Raw genomic sequence first — 26090 nt, 5'->3', positions numbered from 1 at the left:
GCACCATTTGTTTTTCTTTTGCCCATTGGGTGCTTAACAGACTTTGTTGCGTGGGTTATTTTATATGGGCTCTATTGTGTTTCTTTATTTTGTGGCTGCCTGCAAGAAGACTAACCTCAAAGTTCTATGCAGTATAAATATTTTGATAATAGAAAGCTGTCACAGACATTAACAAAGGAACGCGTGAGTAACGACGAAAGACACGCTGAATTTAAAATGAAAATAACATGCCGATGGCTTCAATTGGGAAAGTTGATGAATTTGATAGAACTATTGAAGGCTGGGAGTAATAGATTGGGAGGGTGGAACTGTATTGTAACGTGAACAATGTGGAGGAGTGAAAGAAAGCCCCTACACTTAGTTTAATCGGTCCAAGAACGTGCAGTCTCTTATACAACATAGCAAGCCAGCAAGCAAGACAAAAGATGAAATTTATACAATTTTACAAAGTCACTTGAGCCCTGAACTGCTGGTAATAGCTGAGGTTTAGATTTTACAAAAGGAACCAGTCAAAAGATGAAAGCATTTCTGAATACATTGCAGAACTGCACAAACTTTCACAGTACTGTGACTTTCTGATGCATTAAGGGACAGGCTTGTATGTGGCATATATAGTCGAAGCACTCAACAAAGCTATTATCCGAAAGAGACTTAAACTTAGAATGGACATTGACCATTATAATATCATTAGAGACTGCAGCAAAGGATGCAGCAGAACTACAGAAAAGGAGGTTAGAATGTGAAATGCACAAAATGGCCCTGAATGGTGCAAAAAGCCATAGATGTTATCAATGGGGCAAATCCTCCCATGATGCAGATGATTGTTAGTTCAAAGAAAAAGTCACACGTGTATTGAAAAGTGGAGGGCCAGCAATTTTTTGGATATGAATGGCAGAGAAAAATAGACTGGCACCCAGTCAAAGCTCTCAGCATGACATCAACAGGCAATGGCAGCCCAAATGGTAGCACACTCATCAGAGACTGGCACGGCAGCTTTATACTAATGAGAAGGTGTTTGAGAAGGGGTCTGGTAACCTTAAAGGTACGAGGCTAGAATCGAACTGGAAGAAACAGCTAAACCAAGATACCATGAAGTGTGTCCAGTGCTTTACTCACTACATCCTAAAATGAACGCTAAACTTCAGAGCTTGGAGGCATCTGGAATTCTCTCCAAGGTTGAGTGGAGTGATTGGGCCATGCTACAGTGCTGCAACCATTGGATGCACTGTTACATACAGGAGCAATGTGGGAATGGTCAGAAAGATGTGGAAAGGCATTCAAGGAAACAGGAAGATAATGTCCAATGAACTGCTTACCCATTATAACCCATCCCTGCCCATCAGACTGGTGTGCGATGCATCCCCTTATGGCATTGGAGTCACGTTATGAAAGATCAGTCTGAATGCCTGATTACATTTGCTTCAAGATCACTGACAAGCACAGAATGCAACAACTCAAAGATCAACTGAGAAGCCCTTAGTCTTCTATGCGGAATAAAGAAGTTCCACCACTACTTCTACGGACAAAAGTTTATGCTAGTGACAGATCACCAGCCCCTTGTGTCCATTTTCAATCCCAGGAAGGGAATTCCAGTGATGACTGCTACCCGGTTACAATGTTGGGCACAGTTCCTAGAATCCCATTCTTATGACATAGAGTTCAAGGGTACCTAACAACACGGCAATGCTGATGGATTGTCACATCTTTCGCTACTGGCAACTGAAGAAAAAGTTCTTCATTCTCTGACCAAGCAGAGTGTTCCACACCACGTTGGTGGACCAGTTGCTAGTAGCAAATTCCAAAATACAAAGCGAAACAAGGAATGAGCTGACTTTGTCAAAGGGCTAGGTATGACATCACCATGTAAAGATGGCCAGCTCACTGTAACCCCATGTTTCCAGAGTTTTCAGTGAGACGAGACCAACTGTCAGTATGTCAAAGAATGCTGATGTGTAGATCTCATGTTGTGGTTCCCTCAAAACTGTGCACCAGGGTGTTAGAAAATCGGCATGAAGGACACTTGGGTACAGTCAAGATGAAGAGTCTCGTCTGGAGCTATGTGTGGTGGCCAGGAATAGAAAAACAAATTGAAAACTTGGTCAAAAGCTGTTCCGGATGCCAAAAGGTTCAAAATGCACCCCATGGGTACTGTTACACACGTGGGAGTGGCCATCGTCACCATGGCAAACAGTGCATATCGATTTTGCTGGGCCATTCATGGACTCCATGTTTCTGATCGCTGTGGCTTTACTCCCAAAGCCTTTCCCGTGAGCGGGTATAACCGCAAGGCAGCGGAGGTTTGTAATCGGAGTTTTCCCTCTCCTATATGAGCTACCATCCGTGGTTAATGAACCCCATCTGCCCAGAGCAACTGATTTTAAGGCGATAGTTGCTCGCCTTTGCCCCTTCTCCTGTCAGTGAGAACAGCTCCATCTGGCATAAGAACTATTCCACACGTGAAGGCCAGGAATTGGATTTAGTTGTCAGAGGCTGTTTGAGACGCACACCATGAAGAGCATTTGTTTCGCAGTGGGAGCTCGTCCCCACTACCACCCTTCGGCTATGACTACCTTAGGAGCCAAGTTAACTATAATGCTTGAGAATAGGAATTATATTTGGTTTTCTAACTAACTAGGGATAAGTAAAAAGGAAAGTTTAGTCTATAAACTTTTAAACAGGGAATAACACTAGATCTAATTAGTTAGAGAAATTGGAGTGACAAAGGTTATTCTAATGAATATCATGGATTCTAACTAAACATGAATTTGGCTTTTGTTGATAGCTAAGATTTGGAACCTGAACAGAATGTTTGAATTTTTAATTGTTCTTACTCATGTGAATATTTTGTACATATTGTTTATTTTTCTTATAAACAAAACTTTATTTCCAGAAGTGTGTGGTTTCTATTCACTGCCTCCTTCCGTTACCTGGATTCTTCTGATGGTCTAGTGTAGTTTGATTTTCTCAAAGAGTGCGGTGACTAGTCACATGTGACAAGGCCAGTGCTACACAGGTGTTATGAATGGGTTAGTTGAAAGGTTTATCCAAACCTTCAGTAAGGCCATTAAAGCAGTGGACAACGAAGGCTTTTCTCTACAGCACAAGGTGGACAACTTCCTTTTTGTGTGTCAGAACTCTGTTCCTGCAATGACAAGCCAAATACCTGCAATGCTGTTCATGAGCAGGAATCTAAGTTCTCACATAGACCTCATGAGGGAAGTACAAAATAAACAGTTCAGTCATTTGCTAAATGAAGCAGCAAGGAGCTTCGAGATTGGACAGGACGATTACCAAGAAAGCAAGCGGACAGCCGGTAGGATAGCTTCATTAACTGGACCACTGATGGATGTTGGATGTTGGAGATCAGACATGGGGATGTCATGTGGACCAGATACTAGATACTCAACCGAAGAACACACCTGAATCAATTACATCCAACAAGATGGATGTATTACAGTTACTGGACTTACCTCTCAGTGATGATGTCACTGACAGCAGCATGACACTGGAATCTGAAAACATTGTCTTAGGCAAGACACCTACCAAACCTCATGCCACTCTACAGGTCCAGAGGCGCGATGAGAAAGTTATCGTTGACAAGATGCTTGCCAACCCTTATGCCACTCCACAGGCCCAGAGGCACTATCCTGAAAGAAACAGTGTCACTCAAAAGACTGAACATTTAGAACTGTGAAGTTAGTTACGGACTGTTATTGTGAAAGCATGTTTATTTAGAATATGGTTTGTGAAAGGGAAATTGAAGTTTTTGTTACGTATGCAGTTTTATGTTGCATTAATCTAAAGGGGCAAGGTAAATGATCAATGCTAATAGAGCAATGATCCTCCTATTAGCACCATGTATTGATCTGTTGTCTACACATGTGTATAGCTTTGTCTCTCTTGTTGCAATGTGAATACAGCTGTTAAAACCTTCACTCCTGTGCGTGCTTTGATTGAATCGATATTTATTTGTGCATCGACAACACAGGGCATGAAAGAATCTGTGCTCCGCTGATAAAATCCCAGAATTATAACAAGTTACAAATAACTTGTACTCATACATTATGAAGACTCCCGAGAGGCTGGTCCTGACTCACCTCTGACCTCTGGTCAGATCTGTCCTTGATCCCCTGCAGTTTCCTAGCAGGAATACATTGGAGTTGATGTTGCTGCCATCTACCTACTGAACAGAGCCTACTCCCACTTAGATCAGCACGGCAGCACTATGAGGATCATGTTTTTTGATTTCTCAAGTGCCTTCAATACCGTACAGCCCTCATTGCTGGGGGGAAAGCTCCATTCAATGCAGGTTGGTACTTCCATTGTATCCAGGATAATGAACTACCTGACTGACAGACCACTGTTTGTGTGGTTTCAGAGCTGTGTGTCAGACATGGCTATAAGCAACACTGGGGTCTCACAGGGGACTGTACTAGCTCCCTTTCTGTTTACCCTGTATACCTCGGACTTTAGATACAACACTGAGTTTTGTCATCTGCAAAAATTTTCTGAATTTTTCATGGTTCAAATTTTGAATGGTTCAAACTGAATCATCTGCAGCTCAATATCAGTAAGACAAATGAGATGGTGATGGACTTTAGGAAGACTAAGTCTGCAGTGTTCCCTGTTACTATTGGTGGTGAGGATGAGGATGTGGTAAGGACCTACAAGTACTTGGGGGGTGCATCTGGATGACAAACTTGAGTGGAGCACCAACACAGGCTGTGTACAAGGACGGCCAGAGTTGTGTCTACTTGCTGAGGAGACTGACGTCCTTTGGAGTATGCAGGCCTTTTCTTCACATGTTCTACCAGTCTGTTGGCACCAGTACAATCTTCTATGCGGTGGTGTGCTGGGGCAATGGCACCAACACAGGTGATGCCAACAGGCTCAATAAACTGATTAGAAAGGCTGGCTCTGTTATAGGAGTCAAACTGGACACACTGGAGGCTGTGGTAGAATAAAGGTCCCTACAGAAAATCCTGGCAATCCTGGAAAATGTTTCTCACCCTCTGCACGCCACCTTGGCTGAACAGTGGAGCACTTTGTAATAGAGTAAGACAACTGCGCTGCTCCAAAGAGCGCTATATTAGGTCATTCTTACCCTTGGCTGTTAGGCTCTATAATGAGCCAACCTGTAGCTGGGGAAGTGATAACTGCCCCGTCCCTCCTGTTAGACTGTTAGTGGTAGCTTATTTTCTATTCTTTCTACTTTGTTTCCAAAATTTATATCTGTGTACTTGTAATGCTACTGTGACACTTTGATTTCCTTTGTGATCAATAAAGTATCTACCTATCTATCTATCTCTGACCATTTTAATAAGGTATATACACCCAAGGATACTTAATTGGACAACAGCAAAGTCTTGGAGAATTATTTGGAAGTATCCAAGGACAATTTCAAGTGTAAGCTAGAGAAGACCTAACAATAACAGATAAAAAACCTGAAGCACAACAATCCAGATAATTAAAATAAATAAAATGCAGAGAATACAAAAGAAACACGCCAGCAAAAAACTCAGAGCCCTCAGAGTACTCTACAGATGAGCCAAGGTCATGACAGGGCATGTCCTGGGTGAGGGGAATCGTTAACAATGGATGCTGGCTTTTTGAGGCATCACATTTTGAAGATGTCCTCAATGCTGAAGAGGCTGACTGAGCTTGAAGCCCTCTGCAGCTTTTTCGAATCCTGTGCCTTGGCCCCTCCATACCAGTCAGTGATGTAACCATTTACAATACTCTCCATGTTACATCTGTAGAAATCTGAGTCTTTGGTGACATACTAGATCACCTCATGCCTCCTTCATAATTGCATCAATATGTTGGACCCAAGATAGATCTTCAGAGATGCTAACACCCTGGAACTGCTCATCCTTTCCACTGCTGATCCCCTGATGAGAACTGCTGTATGTTCCCTCGACTTTCCCTTCCTGAAATATACATTGATAGCAAGGTTGTTGTTGTGATACCACTCGACCAGCTGAACTGTCTCACTCTTGTACACTTTCTTGTCACCATTGGAGATTCTGCCTATAACAATTGTGTATTTGGCAAATTTATCGATGTTTGAGCTGTGCCTAGTCACACAGTCATGGGCGTAGAGAGAAGAACGAAATGCTGAGGGAACTCAGTAAGTCAGGCAGCATCTATGGAACTGAATAACCAGTCAATGTTCCAGGCTGAGACCCTTCATCAGGATGTCAGCTATTTATTCCCCTCCATAGATGCTGCCTGACTTGCTGAGTTCCTCCAGCATTTTGTGTGTGTTGATCAGGATTTTCAGCATCTGTAGAATCTCTTGTGTGTACTCCACTATCCACTTCAGCCATGAAGTAATTCTTGAATACCTTTTCCTTTCCAGCCTATCAGTCCCATACCGAAGTCAGCTGGAAGAGAAACCAAATATGTGAGTTTTTTTTGTATGGGGTGTATGCTGTGAGCAGACAAATTTTGTGTCATTCAGGATATTTATTCTTCCAAAGCAAACCGGCACCAATCCTATTTTATTAATTAATTAATTTATTTGGAGATACAACGCAGAACAGGCCCTTCCAGCCAAAGAGTGACACTGCCCAGCAACCCACCTATTTAACCCTAGCCTAATCACAGGACAATTTACAATGACCAATTAACCTACTAACTGGTATGTCTTAGGACTGTGAAAGGAAATGGGAGCACCTGGAGGAAGGCCAAGTGCTCACAGGAAGGATGTAAAGTTTATTCCAGAGGATGCTGGAAATGAACTCTGAACTTTGATACCCTGAGCCTAATGCATCTCCAAATATTTATTCTTCGCACATTCCCCTCAAGTACAGTACTCAGTGTTATGACTCAGTGCATGAAGTATAAGAAATAAGGTGGATGATTTTGTTGTACTATTACAGATTGTCAGGTGTGATGTTGTGGCCATCACTGAATCGTGGCTGAAGAATGGTTGTAGTTGGGAGCTGAATATCCAGGGTTACACATTGTTTCGGAGGGATAGGAAGGTAGGCAGAGGGGGTGACATGGCTCTGTTGGTAAAAAATGGCATCAAATCAGTAGAAAGATGTACCATAGGATCAGAAGATGTTGAATCCTTGTGGGTTGAGTTAAGAAATGGCAAGGGTAAAAGGACCCTGATGGCAGTTATTTACAGGCCCCCCAACAGTAACTGGGATGTAGACCATAGATTACAACGGGAAATAGAAAAGACATGTCAAAAGGGCAATATTATGATAGTCATAGGAGATGTTAACATGCAGGTTGATTTGGAAAATCAGAATGGTATTGGATCTCAAGAGAGTGAGTTTATTGAATGCCTACAAGATGGCTTTTTAGAAGAGTTTGTTGTTGAGCCTACTAGGGCATTAGCAATCCTGGATTTGGTGTCATATGAACCAGATGTGATTAGGAGCTTAAGGTAAAAGAACCCCAAGGAGACAGTGATCACAATAAGATTGAGTTCAACTTGAAGTTTGATAGGGAGAAAGTAAAGTCTGACATAGTAGTAATTCAGTGGAGTAAGGGAAATTACAGTGGTATGAGGAGGAGTTGGCCAAAGTAAGTTGGAGGGGGATGCTAGCAGAGATGACAGCAGAGCAGCAATGCTGTGAGTTTCTGGGAAAAAATGAGGAAGGCAAAATAGTATAATCATGGCTGACAAGGACAGTCTAAGTTAATGTAAAAACAAAAGAGAGGACACGTAATTAAATAAAAATTAGCGGGAAGGTAGAGGATTGGGAAGCTTTTAAAAAGCTACAGAGAGCAACTAAAAGGATCATCAGAAGAGATGAAATATGAAAGCAAGCTAGCAAACAATATCAAAGTGGATAGTAAAAGTTTTTTCAAGTATGTGAAAAATAAAAGAGAGATGAGAGTGGATATCGGACTGCTAGAAAATGAGGCCAGAGAAATAGTAATGGGGGACAAGGGGACAGCAAATGAACTAATCAAGTATTTTGTATCAGTGTTAACTGTGGAAGACACTAGCAGTGTGCCAGAAGTTGAAGTGTGTGAGGGAAGAGAAATGAACACAGTTCTATTAAAAGGGAGAAGGTGCTCAAAAAGTTGAAAGAGGTAAGGGTACATAAGTCACCCAGACCCTAGGGTCTGAAAGAGGTAGCGGTGGAGAGCCATTAGTAATGATTTACCTAATGAAATAGATGGGTTTATTGCCAAATTTGCAGATGATTCAAAGACTGGTGGAGGGGCAGGTAGTGTTCAGGAAACAAGTAGACTGCAGAAGGACTTAATCAAATTAGGAGAATGGGCAAGAAAGTGGCAAATGAAATATAATGTTGGAAAATGCATTGTCATGCACTTTGGTAGAGGAAATAAATGTGCAGACTGTTTTCTAAACAAGGAGAAAATCCTAAAATCTGAGATGCAAAGGGACTTGGAAGTCCTTGTGCAGTACACCCTAAAGGTTAACTTGCAGCATGAGTCAGTGGTGAGGAAGGCAAATGCAATGGTAGCATTCATTTCAAGAGGTCTGGAATACAAGAGCAGGAATGTGATACTGAGGCTTTATAAGTCATTGGTGAGGCTTCACCTTGAGTATTGTGAACAGTTTTGGGCTTCCTCATCTTAGAAAAGATGTGCTGGCATTGGAGAGGGTCAAGAGGAGGTTCACAGGGATGATTCTGGGAATGAAAGGTATATCATACAAGGAACGTTTGATGGTTCTGGGCCTGTACTCACAGAAATTTAGAAGAATGAGAGGGGATATCATTGAAATGTTTCGAATGTTGAAAGGCCTAGACACAGTAGATATGGAAAGGATGTTTTCTATGGTGGCTGGAGTCTAGGACAGGAGGGCACATACTCAGGATAGAGGGGTGTCCATTTAAAACTGGGATGTGGAGAAATTTCTTTAGCCAGGGGGTGATGAATTTGTGGAATTTGGTATGACAGGCATTTGTGTAGGCCAGGTCATTGGGTGTATTTAAGGCAGAGCTTAATAGGTTCTTGATTGGGCAAGGTTACAGGGAGAAGCCCAGGGACCGGGGCTGAGGAGGGGAAGAAAGGATCAGCCGTGATGGAAGGTGGAACAGACTCGATGGACCAAATGGCTCCTATGTCTTATGGCCTTATAAACAGACCTCCCCCCTCTCGTGCACACATGGATTCTATCTCTTACTTACATACATGGGGCAATTAACAGCATCCAATTAATCTGCAAACCCGCACGTCTTTGGGATGCGGAGGGGGGAGGTGGAGCACCTCAAGGAAACCAACACAGCCACAGGCAGAATGTGCAGTGTCCTTGTATGATAGGATGGACTCTCATTTTACCTTATTCTACCTGTATGATTTGATATGTATAAACAGTTTGGAAGACCAAATTTTCACTGTATTTGGTACGTGTGACAATAATAAACCAAAACGCCATGGTGGTGGAGCAATTAGTACAACACTGTTGTAGTAATTCCCCAAATTCCAGTTGGGGCACTGGAATTTGGAGTTCAATTCCAGCACCATCTGTAAGGAGCTTGTCTGATTATTCCCAAGCATATGTGGGTTTCCTCCATGTTCTCTCTTTTCCGCCTATAGTTCAAAGGTTAATTTATTATCAAAGGATACAACTCTGATATTCTTCTTCTCCTGATAGCCACAAAACCAAGAATAAAAAGAATGGGAGCATGATCATCAACCCCCAAATTCCTCCTCCATGCACACAAAAGAACAGGAAAGATAAGGTGAAAAACACACGATGTAAAAAAATTATAAGACTGTAAAAAAGTCTGTAGTCCAAGTCCATATCTAAAATGCAGAAAACCTGGGTAACATTGTCTGGGCACAGTGGCAGGCCTTTTCCTCTCCAGCAGTAGAGTGATCCCACAAGCGATCAAAAGGCAGGCATCTGGCGCCCACCTTCCCCATTCACCTCGATGTTTCAGTCTCTCTCGTTGATTTAACCAGCGAACAATGGAAGCTTTAATTGGCAAAATCGAGTACAACATTGGCTCATGCCCCGTCCCATAGTCTTCTCACCAAAGGTTCACACACGCTGCCTCTGCCTCCTGAAATCCTCTCGGAGACCGTGGAGCGCTGAATCAGCCAAACTATCTCCAAGCTGTAAATCAGGTTGTAACAGTTCAGTTAGTAGGTTAATTGGTCATTGTAAATTGTCCTATGATTAGGCTTGGGTTAAATCAGTGTCTTGCTGGGCCGGAAGGGCCTGTTCTGCACTCTCTCTCTAAATAAAATAAAATTAAATGAAACCAAAACAGTCTACTTTGTTATGATCTTTCACCTTACTGTTTGCCTGCACAGCACTTTCTCTGTAGCTGCTACATTCAGTCTACATTCTGTTATAGTTTTATTTTGTACTACTGCAAAGCACTGAACTGAATTGATCTGTATGAACAATATGCAAGACAAGCTTTTCACTAAATGTTGAAATAGAATCAGAATCAGGTTTATTATCACCAGCATGTGTCGTGAAATTTGTTAACTTAGCGGCAGCAGTTCAATGCAATACATAATATAGAAGAGGAAGAAGAAGAAAAATATGTAAATCAATTACAGTATACATATATTGAATAGATTAAAAATTGTGCAAAAACAGAAATAATATATATTAAAAAGTGAGGTAGTGTTCACAGGTTCAATGTCCATTTAGGAACGGAATGGCAGAGGGGAAGAAGCTGTTCCTGAATTGCTGAGTGTGTGCCTTCAGGCTTCTGTACCTCCTACCTGATGGTAACAATGAGAAAAGGGCATGTCCTGGGAGCTGGGTGTCCTTAATAACGGACGTTGCCTTTCTGAGACACCACTCCCTGAAGATGTCCTGGGTACTTTGTAGGCTAGTACCCAAGATGGAGCTGACTATATTTACAACTTTCTGCAGCTTCTTACGGTCCTGTGCAATAGTGCATCCCCCCACATAGCAGACAGTGATGCACCCTGTCAGAATGCTCTCCACAGTACATCTATAGAAGTTTTTGAGTGTTTTTGTTGGCATACCAAATCTCTTCAAACTCCTAATGAAGTACAGTTACTGTCTTGCCTTCTTTATAACTGTATCGATATGTTGGGACCAGGTTAGGTCATCAGAGATCTTGACACTCAGGAACTTGAAACTGCTCATTCTCTCCGCTTCTGATCCCTCTATGAGGATTAGTATGTGTTCCTTTGTCTTACCCTTCCTGAAGTCCACAATCAGCTCTTTTGTCATACTGACGTTGAGTGCAAGGTTATTGCTGCGATACGACTCCACTAGTTGGTATATCTTGCTCTTTTACGCCCTCTCATCTCCATCTGAGATTCTCCCAAAAATGGTTGTATCATCAGCAAATTTATAGAAGGTATTTATAGATGGCATTATAGGTGGTATATGACAACAATAAACTAATACCAATTGTGTTGTAAGGGAAGGAATAGTGAGGGCCAATAACTAGTAAATAGAGATGTGGATTGTGGCAATGTGATAACAGGGAAGCGCAGACAGAAGTAGAAAAGTGGAATGCAGCAGTGATGACACCCAAGTTCCAGGAACTTCACTAGGCATGCACCCATTGTTGTAATAGAAATTTTTAATTGCTGTTAGACCTGTAGGTAATCATTTCGTTCTGTAATCACAACCTAGTCTGTTACTAATTAAATTTTCCTGTAGCCACCATTCTAATATCAAAATTTAATTTCACTGGTAATCTCATGAACTGAGAATGTAAAATCTGTGCCAAATTCCTACTCAGGTAGATCAACTTCAGCTCATCTCCTGGTGTACATCCAGTTCTATATTGCAACTCTGAATTACTTTCGAAGTGTTGCCAGCAACCTTTTGATTGGTCAAACAAAGTTTTTTTTTATTCAAGTGTTTTGTTTCAGTCAGTCTCTTATTTATTCTGTGCAGTGTGTTGTTCTACAAGCAGGCATGGCTTCATTGGATATTTTGGTGTTTCTCATTCAGGCTAATCTCCATCTACCATCTCCCAAGACCACAGAGAATCAACCTGTAAGTGTTTCTATAGCAGCCACAGCTGCCAGCTTAAGTTTTACTGTGTCCTGTAAGTCTCTATTAAATAATTATTTGGCATCATAAGCTGCAGCAGCAGCTCATAATATGTATTGCATACAGGTTCAGATTTCATTTATTTATCACATGTATGTGGAAACATGCCGGTGAATTGTGTTTTTTGCATTAACAATCAACACACCCAGAGGGGTGCTAGGGACAGCCTGGAAGTGTCACCACACATTCTGGCAGCAGCATAGTGCACAATGCTCAGCAGAACAACACAGAACACAACAAGCAACGAAACAACAACAGCAAAACAAGCCACATTCCTCCCCTCCCCCACCCACATACAGTCCGCAACCCAGCATTTTGAAAAACAAGTAGCACTGCTGATATTGGAATCAAAGACAAAAAAAAAGTTCTAGCTGTTCTTTTATGTCCTAAAATTTCTGACCTGCATATTCAAAGTTGAAAGTAAATTTATCTTATATATACATATATGTCACTGTATACTATCCTGAAATTCATTTTCTTATGGGCTTTCCCAGCAGATACAAAGAGACACAATTGTATCAATGAAAAACTACTCACCAACAAAGACAAACAACCAATGTGCAAAAGACACCCAATTGTGCAAATAGAAAAAGAAAAAGAAAATAATTATAATAATAAATCAATAAATAATGAATTGTATTGAGAACATGAGTTGTAGAGCCCTTGAAAGAGAGTCTGTAGGTTGTAAAATCAGTTCAGTTTTCAGGTGAGTGTATTTATCCACTTTGGTTCAGGAAGTGATGGCTGAACTGTTCCTGAACATGAAGGTGTTCATGTATTCATCGTAAAGTTTATCCTAATGGTCTTGGTTCAAAATTTACATATAATTGTTTTTCCTCCTCAAATGACAGTTAATGTTTCTGTTAAAATAGAGTTGAAAATGCTTTAATAAATTGAAAGTGAGATCTTAGAGTTTGTTCTCATAATTATTACCGGTTTCAATTACTCTTTTCAAAGCAACTGTACACTGGTGTTGTACTAATCTTTTACCTAGACCAGACCTGGTGTAATTCGTCCAGTCACTGCTCTACAGAAGGTACCTTCGATGCTCGAGGTGGACGACATCTGTTCCAATCCTTTCAGACAACACACCGATGAAACCAATAATAGTGAAATCAAAGAGGTAGGTAGCCTATAAAAGCCAAGATTGTCTCTTGATAACCTGAGTCATTATTAACGGTAAATTTTTCTGAATTGCTTTTTGAAGGTATAAAATATTCACGTATTTTCCCTGCTTTTCACCTGCTTTCACATGGAGGCATTTTGAATCCAAAATTCTGCATTAGAGTAATCAAACCTTATTGGAGCCGGGTGGTTAAAGTATGGATTATATGGTTGAATTTGTTATTCACTCAACAGTAACAACTTTGTTCTCAGTCAAAAGTGTTGTATCACTGCCCTTTCCTTTGAAAATTCTTGCCATTAAATTGTCATCATCTCAAAGGTGACATACAGCCAACTTGCATCTTCAGATTTATTGCTGTATTATTAACTGTATGTTGTTGGTGATTTTAAAACTCAATACAAAACCAGAATGGCAAAAACATTGAAAGGATTGTTCTTCAAATCTATAGTTCAACCCAATGTAATTGAAGACGGATTTAAAGAAGTGCTGCGATCGAAAAATAGTATGTTCAAGATTGCTTAATGTCATTCCCAGTACACAAGTGTAAAGGAGAACAAAATATTTGTTATTCCAGATCTGATGCAGCACAAAAAACATAATAAATATAAATGCATAAGATAGCTTACTTACTGAGATTGATTGCATACCCATAAACTGATGCTAGGTACAGGGAGTGTCTGTACATAAGGTGACTGACAGGAAATGATAAAGTAATGTAGTTGGAGTGAGGAGGATGAGTTAGTAGGTGGAAGTATTGATCAGCCTTACTGCTGGGGAAAGTACCTGTTTTTGAGTCTGATGATCTTGGTGTGAATGGAATGTAGCTTTCCTCCCTGATGGGAATGGGACAAACAGTCCATAAGAAGGGTAGGTGGAATCCTTCACGAAGTTACCAAAAGATCATAAGACCATAAGATTAGGAACAGAATTAGGCCATTTGGCCCACTGAGTCTGCTTCACCATTTCATCATGGCTGATCCAATTTTCCTCTCAGCCCCAAGCTTCTGCCTTCTCCCAGTATCCCTTCATGCCCTAAGCAATTAAGAATCTATCAACCTCTGCCTTAAATATACGTAAAGAATTGGCCTCCACAGCTTAAGAACATGGATTAGAGAATATATCTTATGAAGAAGCTAAATTAAAGAGCATATATTTATTGTGTACATTTTTGTTTATTTATTGTGTTTTTCTTTAATGCTGTATCAGATCGGAGTATCAATCATTTTGTTCTCCTTTACACTCGTGTACAGAAGAATGACAATAAACAATCTTGAATCTTGATTCTTGATGTTTTATGAAGGAAGGTTGACTGAGCTAGGGCTTTTATATTTGGAGCAAATTGGATGAGAGGTGAGTTGATAGAGGAGTATAAGATTATAAGAGGAATAGATAGCATGATAGATAGATAGATAGATAGATACTTTATTCATCCCCATGGGGAAATTCAACATTTTTTTCCAATGTCCCATACACTTGTTGTAGCAAAAACTCATTACATACAATACTTAACTCAGTAATAATATGATATGCATCTAAATCACTAACTCAAAAAGCATTAATAATAGCTTTAAAAAAAGTTCTTAAGTCCTGGCAGTTGAATTGTAAAGCCTAATGGCATTGGGGAGTATTGACCTCTTCATCCTGTCTGAGGAGCATTGCATCGACAGTAACCTGTCGCTGAAACTGCTTCTCTGTCTCTGGATGGTGCTATGTAGAGGATGTTCAGGGTTTTCCCTGAACAATAGTACATGGACAGCCAATGTTTATTTTCCCCAAGGTGGCAGTGGCCAATACCAGAGGACATTCTTTTAAGTTGAGTGCAGGAAGGTTTAGTGGGGATGTACTGGGTTCCTGGAACGCACTGCCAGGGGTGGTGGTGGTAGAGGCTGATATAATAGGGACATTTAAGAGACTCTTAGAAAGGCACATGGACGTAAGAAATCTGGTGGGTTATAGCTGTGTAGGAGGGAAGTGTTAGATAGACCATGAAACAGGTTAAAAGGTTGGCAGAAAACTGTGGGTTGAAGGGCCTATACTGTACTATACCATTCTATGTTCTACCCTGGTAACTTTTATTCAATGTCCATGGTAGACTCTTCTGTAAAGGTTCACACTCTTTGAGAATACCCTGTTTAAAAAAAAATCTGTATGAAAAGACTAAAGAAGAATAAAGATGATGAGCCTACTTATTCAGCTCTTTTTATACCACAGATGATAAACATTTCATTCAAATTTGTAGATAAGAGTAAACCAATCAGATACCCTCTATTCAAATAATGGAACACCAGAGAATCTTCCAGAATCATACAAATGCAACCACTAGGGGGACACACTGAACAATTACATATACATGCTGTGACCACTTGGAAACATACTAAACAGTCACATGTACATAGGTACAGTAGTTATATAAAATACAAGCAGGCAATAAAAGTTAAAACTACAAAAAATTACATTTATACAGTCTAATCCAACAATTACCAGGAATGAAGTTTGTTAAGCATATTGGCTCTAAGTGGGGCTCCCTATACTGCACTCCCATTGGATGAGCACTAGTGATGTAAGTGCTCTGATTGGCTGGCCAAAGTGATCAACATGCCCATGGTTGATAAGCTGGCAAGCTGGTGAATATTAATGATTTTACTCTTCTTTTCGATTTTTAAAAAATTCTTAAGATCTTTAGATTTAATCTGAAGATTTTAAGATCTTCTTTAAGAGCAGCCCAGAGGAAACCACACAGTCATGGGGAATATGTACAAACTCCTTACAGACGGCGGTGGGAGCTGAACCTCGGTCACTAGCACTGTAAAGCGTTATGCTAACTGCTGTGCTCCTGTGCCACCCAGCAGCGAGAAGAGAGATGTGTTCAGAGGGACAGAGTGTAAGCTCCACACAGACAGCGTCGGTGGACAGGATTGAACCCTGATTTCTGCTGCTCTGAAGTAGTGACTCCATTAACTGCACCACGTTTCACTCTTGCTGTGTGCTATGCAGATCCAAATTTTGTTGGCAGTACTAAAGGGGTTCCAGTGTAACATGCTTCTCTTTATTATGCTCTTCCAAAGTAGTCAGATTTGAACTTTTTTGCATGCCTCTATAGTTTTAACAGTGGTCAATTTGGAACTCTAATGAAGTGTGTAATGAACTCTAATGTACTGTGTGTTCCACTCAATATCCTCACGTACTTCCAACCTGACAATATGAACAGCGATTTCACTAACTTCTCACCCCTCCACCTTCTCTCCTTTTCTATTCCCCACTCTGGCTCTTCTCTTACTCCTTTTCTTCCCCTCACCTGCCCATGGTCCTCTTCTCTTTCCCTTTCTCCCATGGTCCACTCTCGTCTCCTGTCAGATTCCTTCTTCTTCAGTCCTTTACTTTTTCCACCTATAACCTCCCAGCTTCTCTTTTCATCCCCGCCACTCTCCACGCACCCATCTTCTCCGTCAGCTGGTCTCACTTATCACCTGCCAGCTTGTAATCCTTGCACTTCCTGTTCTGGCTTCTGCCCCCTTTCCTTTCCTGTCCTGATGAAGGGTCTTGTCCTGAAATGTTGGCTGTTTATTCCTCTCCATAGATGCTGCCTGACCTGCTGAGTTCCTCCTGCATTTTGTGTGTGTTGCTCTAGTTTTCCAGCATCTGTAGAATCTCTTGTCCTTATGTGCACTGGTTCAGGTTTATCATTACAATTTGTTTTCTGAATTACATTTGGAGGCCTACTGACACCTCTATTGACAGTCTTTATACTGCATCATCATTTTCTTCATAAAAATACACTCAGTGGCCACTTTATTAGGTACAGGAATAAAACCCAATATGGTCTTCCACTTCAAAGGTTGATGTATTGTGTGTTGAGAGGTGCTCTTCTGCACACTACTGTAGTAACATAGTTATTTGAGTTATTGCCATCTTCCTTTCAACATGAACTAGTCAATCCATTCTCTTCTGACCTCTTTCATTAACAAGGTGTTTTCGCTCACTGGATGTTTTTTTAATTTTTTTAATTTTTCTCTGTAAACTCTAGAGACTGTTGTATGTGAAAATCCTAGAAGTTCAGTAGTTTCTGAGATACTCAACCACCCTTGTGGGACCAACAATCATTCCATGGTCAAAGTCACAGATCAGATTTCTTCCCAATTTAACATCTGACTCTCAACTCTATCAGCATTGTAAATGGATGAATAGGCATAGAACATACACTCAGTGGCCACTTTATTTGTTACCTCCTGTACCTGTCTTCTGCCACTGTAATCCATCCACTTCAATGTACAATATGTTGTGCATTCAGAGATACTCTTCCGCAACGCACTGTCGAAACACATGGTTATTTAAGTTACTGTTGCCTTCCTGTCAGTTTGAAAAAGTCTGTCCATTCCCTTCCGACCTCCTAGGAGATCAGTTTCTGAGATACTCAAGCTACAACGTCTGGGACTAACAATCGTTCCATGGTCAAAACCACATTTCTTCCCTGTTCTGAGATTTGTCTGAACAACAACTGAATCTCCTGACCATGTCTGAATGCTTTTATGTTAAGGTGTTGCCTCAAGATTGGCGGATTAGATATTTGCATTAACGAGCAGCTGTACAGTGGCCATTGAGTGTATTCCAGTTGGTAATTAATAAAATTGATATGAAAATATTTTCACATTGTTTTTCATTTGGTAAAGTTACCTCCTGTAGAAATTTCACCTCCAGAATGTAACTCAGCAGTTTTTTTTGTTTGTAATGTTAACCCATCTATTTTACTCTCTGCTTTTCTTCAACAGTGTCTCTTCCCACTATCTGCCATCCTATCGTCTGTCTCGCGTCCCAGTGTGTGCTATGAAATGTACCAGACAATGTCGTGCTCCCAGGACATGCTCCAATCTGTACCTCTGTCTCTCTCACCTGTCACTTGTCTAACCTCTGGATCACACATTCGCTTCTCTCCCATTGCCCCATGTAATTACTACATGACCTCTAACCTTTCCCGCAGTCTTCATTCTCTCTATATAAAGGTGAGATGCTGATCAATAATTCTTTATTAAGCTATGATGTGTTGTTTTCACTTGATTTTGATGCATGGTTATGATTAAGGTGGAGATTTAACACCTCTCAAATACTTGCAGTTGTGTTAGTTGATAGGTTTCAATTTCCTTGTTCTTTGGCAACTGCATGCTGATATGGGATACTTCTTTCTTCATAACTGGTCACTGAATTACAGCATTGAGGCATTGAAAAATAACAAAGAGGTTTCCCTCTTTCTGTCAATATCGATGAAACAATTTGTGTGTTGAAAACTCAGGAGAATACCGTATAAGACGCAAATTGGAATGTTGTTTTCAGTTCTCTTTACCTACCTGCACAAAGGATACCAATAAGCTTGAAAGAGTGCAGAGAAAATCTACAAGGATGTTGCTGGGACTTGAGGACCTGAGTGACAAGGACAGATTGAATAGGTTTGGACTTTATGCTCTGGAGCATAGGAGGGTGAGAGGAGATCATAGAAACGTATCCAAAATTACAAAAGGTATAGATTGGGTGAATACATGCAGATTTCTTCCACTGAGGGTGGGTGAGAACAGAACTAGCGATCATAGGTTAAGGGTGAAAGGTGAAATATTTAGGGGAAATCTGAGGGGAACCTCTTCACTCAGAGCATATTGTGATTGAGGAAGTGGTGGATGTGGGTTTGATTTCAACATTTACGAGACGTTTGGGTATCTACATGGATGGGAAGGGTGTGGAGGACTATGACCTAAGTATGGGTTGATGGGACTAGACAATATAACTGTTCAGCATGGACTGGATGACTGAAGGGCCTGTTTCTGTACTGTAGTGCTCTATGATTCTATGGCACTATCTTAATTTGGAAGGCTTGAACTGTTACCGTACTGAAGCATGAACTCGATTCACCACTGTCAGACCACATCAGCCGAAGACTATCTTTCCCATTCAGTGGATAAACCCATGGTAAACAATTCCTTGTGCTGAGTTTAGCCAAGAGACCAAATTTGCCAGCTCAGCTGTCTTGCTTATTTTGATATAGGGTTATTCACAGCTCGGTGAAAGCCAGAGATTTGGAGATGGGATGGGATGCATTATTCTTATCTCATTTCATGCTAATAACAGGCCCAGGATAGGCCATTTGGCTCATTGAGTCTGTACTCTCTACCCACAGGAGCAATCCCAATGATTCCACTCACCCTCTTCAAATTTCTCTGCAAGTTTCTTTCAGACTTGCTCATCAACTTCCCCACTCTTCTTGCCATTACCCTACGTTAAGGGTTAAATTACTGAAGCCAATTAAGCAATTGAGTTGTCTTTGGGTTGTAGGAGGGAAAAAGAGGACCAGACAAGCTCTACAAAGGCAGGAGGAAACAAAACATGCTTAACTTTCTCAGTGAGCAGCTTATTTAAAGATAAAAGGAAAGAGACAACAACAACTAGAGATTAAAGATTAGGTTTATTTGTCACATGCAAATCAAAACATCGAAACATACAGTGAAATGTATTGTTTGTATCAACAACCAACACAGTTGGAAGATGTGGAGAGCAGCAACCTGCAAGTGTCACCATGCTTGTGGTACCAACACAGCATACCCACTACTTACTAACTTTTTAACTGGAATAAGTATTCTAAAGGAAAGAAGACACAACCATGGCTAACATGAGAAGTTAAAGCCAACATAAAGTGTAAAAGAGTGGTGAGAGAGGATATCGCGCTGCTGGAAAATGATGCTAGAGAGGTAGTAATGGTGGACAAGAAAATGGTGGATGAACTGAATAAGTATTTTGCATCAGTCTTCACTATGGCAGATACCAACAGGAATGCTGGAGGTTCGAGAGTGTCAGGGGTTCAGAAGGTTATGAAATTGCCAATAGTAGAAAGAAAGTTCTCAGGAAGCTGAAAGGTCTGAAGGTAGATATGTCACCTGGACCAGATGGTGTATACCCCAGGTTTTGAAAGAGGTGGCTGAAGAGATTGTGAAGACATTAGTAACCAGTAATCAGAAAGATCACTAATGATCTTTTAAGAGTCAATTGTTTCTGACATGGTTCCAGAGAAATGGAAAATTGCAAATGTCACTCCACGCTTCAAGAAGGAAGAGAGGTCGAAAGGAAATTATAAGCCAGTTAATCTGACCTCAGTGGTTGATTTTTAAGGATGTGGGTTTTGGGGTACTTGGAGGCACATGATAAAATATACTGTTGTCAGCATGGTTTCCTCAAGGGAGAAGATGGCTTGACAAATCTGTTGGAATACTTTGAAGAAATATCAAGCAGTTGTGTACTTGGATTTTCAGAGAGCCTTTGACAAGGTGATACACATGAGATTGTTTAACAAGTTAAGAGCCAATGGTATTACAGGAAAGATACTAGCGTAGATAAAACAAGAGACAAAGAGTGGTAGTAAAGGGAGTCTTTTCTTGTTGACTGCTGGTGACTAGTAGTCTACAGTGGTTTGTGCTGTGACCACTTCTTTTTATGTTATATGTCAATAATTTGGATGACAGAATTGATGGCTTTGTGGCAAAGTTTGTGGCCAATATGAAGATAGGTGGAGAGGCAAGTATTTTTGAGGAAGTAGAGTTGCTACAGAAGGATTTAGACAGATTAGAAGAATGGGCAAAGAAATGGTGAATGGATTACAGTGTCAGGAAGTGTACGGTCATGCACTTTGGTAGAAGAAATAAAAGGATAGACTATCTCCTAAATGGGGAGAAAATTCAAAAATCTGAGGTTCAAAGGGTTTTGGGAGTCCTTGTGCAGAATTCCTTAAATGTTAAATTGCAAGTTCAGTCATTGGTGCTGAAGGCAAATGTGATGTTAGCAGTCATTTCAAGAGGACTAGAATATAAAAGCATGGATATAATTTTGAGGCTTTATAAAGCACTGGTGAGGCCTCACTGGAGTACTGTGAGCAGTTTTTGGCCCCTTATCTAAGAGTGGATGTGCTGACATTGGAGAGTGTTCAAAGGAGGTTCATGAAAGTTATTCCAGGATTGAAAGGCTTGTCATATGAAGAGCGTTTGATGGCTTTGGGCCTTTACTCACTGGAATTCAGAAGAATGAAGGGTGACCTCAATGAAACCCAGTGAACGTTGAAGGGTCTTGATAGAGTGGATGTGGAGAGGATGTTTTCTTTGGTGGAGGAGTCTAAGACCAGAGGACACAGCCTCAGAACAGAGGGGATCAAATCACAAACAAGAGAAAATCTGCAGATGCTGGAAATCTGAGCAACACTCTCAAGATGCTGGAGGAACTCAGCAGGCCAGGCATCATCTATGAAAAAAGTACAGTCGACATTTCTGACCTAAACACTTTGGCAGGTCCGGAGAAAAAAATCTGAGAAGTAGATTTAAAAGGTGGGGGGGAGGGGGGAAGAGAGAAACACCAAGTGATAGGTGAAACCTGGAGGGGGGGGGGGGGTTGAAGCAAAGAGCTGGGAAGTTGATTGGTGAAAGGGACAGAAGGCCATGGAAGAAAGAAAAAAGGGGATGAGCACAAGAGGGAGGCAATGGGTGGCCAGGAAGATAATATGAGAGAGGGGAAAGGGGATGAAAAATCATGAAGGGGGAGGTGGGGGGCATTACCGGAAGTTTGAGAAATCGATGTTCATGCCATCAGGTTGGAGGTTACCCAAACGGGATCCCACCAACAAGATATCACCCGACTACAGAGGCTTATGACAGTTGATCCACTGTTCATGATGTTCCATTTCTCCCATGACATCAGTCGGCAACACAGGCATGAATTCGGCCTATCCACTGGGCCACAAGGCCTCACTCCAAAGATGCACGTCTCCAGGCCACATCTTGGGATATCAAAAATTGGCCAGTCGATGATGGGAACCATCACTGTAATGAAGCATAGTTTGAGTGCAGCTGTAGATCACAGATTCCAACAGAACCTCATCCACCTTGAGAAGGAGAAAAGAAACATTAAAGTGCAGAAATTAAACTGTTTTTGCAGGTGAGCTTGAAGAAGCTGCCCTCTGTTAATATCTTAGCTCCGCCCCATCTTGTCACTATATAAATTCTCACTATATATATTTTGAGGTCCTGTAACAAGTAAGCTGTTCCTGATCATCTTCCTGGGCACTGGGCATCTGAGGACTAACACTCGCATCCATTATGTATAGTTCCAGTTCAGAATCAGAATCAGTTTTATTATAATATCTTACATGATGTGAAATCTGTTGTATTGTGGCAGCAGTGCAGTACAATCTGGCTTCTGTTCTCTTCCTTCAAAGGTTTCAAAAGTACATTTAATGTTAGAGAAATGTAAACAATATACATCCTGAAATTTTTTTTCTTCACAAACATCCATGAAAACAGAGGAATACCCCCAAAGAATGAATGAGAGTTAAACATTAGAACCCCAAAGCCCCCCCCCCCCAGCTCCCCCCTCCCACGTGTAAGCAGCAGCAAAGCAACAATCCCCCTTCCTCTACCAAAAAACAGCATTGGCACCCACCACCGAGCACTCAAGCATGCAGCAAAGCATCAATAAAGACACAGACTTGTGGTAACCCAAAGACTACACGTTCACCCGGTATTTGACATACCACAGGCTCTCTTGCTCCCTAATAAGGGAGAAAGAGATGTCTCCATTTCACAGCGAGAGGGGAAACATGACAAACAACTCGCAGATTTACGATGTTAAAAGTCCATTGCGTCGCTTTTTCCAAGCTCTGTACCCAAAGAACTCCGGTCTCTGGGCACATAGCCAGCAGCCAGCTGGCTGCTTTCGATCTTCCATCTCCCACAGCACCCTGGATTCCTGCAGAGACACCGACCTTCAGTCCTCCCATCTCCAGAACCATGAGATCCCAGAACTCCGAAGGCGAGCTAATCTCTTAGGCCGCATCCTTGGCATATCGAATAACGGCCAATTGTGAAACCCTGAGAGTGGGTCCCATTCTTGCAAAGAACCAAAGTCAGCGTGTAACTTCAAGTCAGGGTCTTCAAAAGAACCCTGGAAGGGGAAAATAGAGATATTGAAGATGGAAATAGAGCTGTTTCCAAAGATGAAAGCAAAGGAGTCACCATTGGCACCATTGTCTGCTCATAAGCTGCAGTCCAGATAAAGGGTCTTGGTCTGAAACATCAACTGTTTATTCTCCTCCATAGACACTCCCTGACCTGCTGAGTTACTCCAGCATTGTGTGTGTTGCTCAGTACAGTTCAGCTACACATCTGAAATTTTGGAATTGACTTTACAGACAGGCAATGTATTTACACATCAGCATTAAATTCATTAATTCAATTCAATTCATTAAATTCAATAAGTTCCCAAGTTAAATCAATAATATGAGTGTAATCTATTTTCTGAGCTTCTCTGAAGCAAAGCAACAGCCTCTATTCCTGCTGTAATACTGTGTTGTGACTGTGAATTGAAATTGGAATTGGTTTATAATAGTCATACACTTTATTGTTTTCCTGCACTGCATTCTTTCTGTCGCTTTTACACTTTATTCTGCATTGTTATTGTTTTACCTTCTTCTAGCTCACTGCACTGTGGAATGATTTGATCTGTGAGAACAGTGCACAAGACAAGCTTTTCACTGTAACTTAGAGTCATAGAAAAGTACAGCTCAGAAACAGGCCCTTTGGCCCATCTGGTCCATGCCAAAACCATTTAAACTGCCTACTGCTAATGACCTGCACATGTACCAGGTGCTCTAAACAGAAACCAGGGAAATTATATCAGTTGTGGGAGTTATTAAGAGGTATTCTAAGCCTGGGACTGGATATATCAGTATTTATATAGAACTGGACTGATCAAGGATAGTCAGCATGGCTTCATGCATGGTAGGTATGTCTAACCAATATTGTAGAGTTTTTTGAGGAAGTTACCAGGAAGGCAAGGCAGTGGAAAGTGGCAACAAGGCATTTGACACGGTTCCATATGGGGGGGCTGGTCAACAAGGTTCAGCCGCTTGGCATTTAAGATGAGGTAGTCAACTGGTTTTGTGGGAGAAGCCAGAGAGTGTCAATAGATGATTGCCTCTCTGACTGGAGGCCTATGACTAGTGGTGTGCCAGCTCCTTTTTGTGGATGACTCCAAGATTGGGGGTATGGTGTACAGTAAGGAAGGCCATCATGGCTGGCAGAGGGATCTGCAACAGCTGGAAGAATGGGCTGAGAAATGCCAGATGGAATGCAGACAAATATGAGGTTTTGCATGACAGTAGGATCAGCTAGGGTAAGTCTTGCACTGTGAATGGTAGGGCACTGAGGAGTGTGGTAAAACAAAGTGATCTGGGAATTCAAGTCCCTAATTCATTAAAAGTGGCATTACAGATAGATAGGTTTGTAAAAAAAAATGCTTTTGGCACATCGGTTTTCATAAATCAAAGTACTGAGTACAGGAGATGGGATGTTATGTTGAAGTTCTATAAGCTGTTGGTGAGGCCTAATTTGGAGTATTCTGTGCAGCTTTGGTCACCTGCAGGAAAGATGTAAACAAGGTTGAAAGAGTACAGAGAAAATGGACAAGGATAGTGCTGGGTCTGGAGGACCTGAGTTATAAGGAAAGATTGAACAGGTTAGGACTGTATTCCTTAGAATATAGAAGATTGAGAAGAGATTTGATAGAGGTATTCAAAACTATGAGGAGTATAGATAGGATTCATGCATGCAGGCTTTTTTTACTGAGGTTGGGCAGGACTGGAACTAGAGATCATGGGTTAAGGGTGAAAGGTGAAAATTTCAAGGGGAACATGAGGGGAAACTTCTTCACCTTGAGGGTCGTGTGTGTGTGTGGAATGAGCTACCAGCTGAAGTGGTGCATGTGAGCTTGATTTCAAAGTTTAAGAAAGGTTTGGATAGGGGTATGGAGGGCTATGGTCCCAGTGCAGGTTGATGGGAGTAGACAGTTTAAATGGTTTCAGCCTGGATTAGATAGTCTGAAGCGCCTGTTTCTGTGATGTACTTCTCTATGACTCTGTGACTTATTGATATCTTTCCTGTAGGTAGGTGAACAGAACTGCGCACAGTACTGCAAATTGGCACTCACCAACATTTTATACAACTTCAACATAGCTTCCCAATTCCTGTACTCAGTACTTAGATTTCTGATGGCCAATGTGCCAAAATCTCTCCTTATGATCCTATCTACTTGTGACGCCATTATCAAGGAATTATGGACTGTGCATTAAAAAACACTACAAGTGGTAGAAGAAAAAGATTCCAGGGTAAATTAGTCCGTTCTTAACATAGAACACTGTCTTGACTGAAGAGTTTTAAATTTATTTTTTAATTATTACGAGATACATCACCGAACAGGCCCTTCTGGCCCAATGAGCCATGTTGCCCAGCAACCCACCTATTTAGCACTAGCCTAAAAACAGAATAATTTACAAAGACCAATTAACCTACTAACCATTATGTCTTTCGAATGTGGGAGGAAACTGGAGCACCCTGAGGAAACCCATACGTTCACAGGGAGGAACTCATTACAGACAGGAGGTGTTGAAACTACGACACCCTGAGCTTTAACAGCATGCTGTTGTGGTGCATATCGTTTTTTGTATCCTAGAACAGCAGGTCCAGATTACAAGTTAGTATTTTGCAAACTGTGCAGCTTTGATGTCATTCTATGTATGTATATATTTGTAGTGGGAACTGTGTGATGATATGATACTCTTTTGACAAGTTGCTTAACTATTGTGGATATATTAACAATTCCACATCTCAGCTCACCAAAGCAGACAGCATACACACTGCTTAAAGTAATTTGCTAAAACTATGCAACACAAGTGATATATTATACAGAATAATGAAATATTCAGTTGACTGCTAGTAGAAATCTTATTCACTAATGTTTTCTACCTTCTGTTTTAACATTGCTAACCTACTTTGAACCCCCCCCCCGCCCCCAGAGTTTTGTTAATCTCTCTGTTCTAATAACCTTAAAGGAATGAACTGTAACTTTAAATAATCACAACACTGCCTTGTAAATATATACAAAGTTTTACTG

The 26090-nt window shown here is 41.1% G+C and overlaps 1 protein-coding gene across 12 annotated transcripts in view; it reads left to right on the top strand.

Annotated features, from left to right (window-relative positions):
- Window positions 1-26090, top strand: part of mlip (muscular LMNA-interacting protein) — a 97637-nt gene that overhangs the window by 59149 nt on the left and 12398 nt on the right. For 8 of the 12 annotated variants that reach the window (XM_073056720.1, XM_073056708.1, XM_073056710.1 and 5 more), the window contains 4 exons: window positions 6362-6406; window positions 11897-11941; window positions 12993-13121; window positions 17891-18121. In XM_073056720.1, coding sequence (XP_072912821.1) covers window positions 6362-6406; window positions 11897-11941; window positions 12993-13121; window positions 17891-18121 — 450 coding nt within the window. Of the gene's footprint in view, window positions 1-6361; window positions 6407-11896; window positions 11942-12992; window positions 13124-17890; window positions 18122-26090 lie in introns of all 12 variants that reach the window. The other 4 variants (XM_073056718.1, XM_073056715.1, XM_073056709.1 and 1 more) reach the window with 3 other exon arrangements.

The sequence above is a fragment of the Hemitrygon akajei genome, chromosome 9 (genome assembly GCF_048418815.1).
Source record: "Hemitrygon akajei chromosome 9, sHemAka1.3, whole genome shotgun sequence".
In the NCBI taxonomy this organism is placed as follows: domain Eukaryota; kingdom Metazoa; phylum Chordata; class Chondrichthyes; order Myliobatiformes; family Dasyatidae; genus Hemitrygon; species Hemitrygon akajei.
This window is presented reverse-complemented; position numbering and strand designations above follow the sequence as displayed.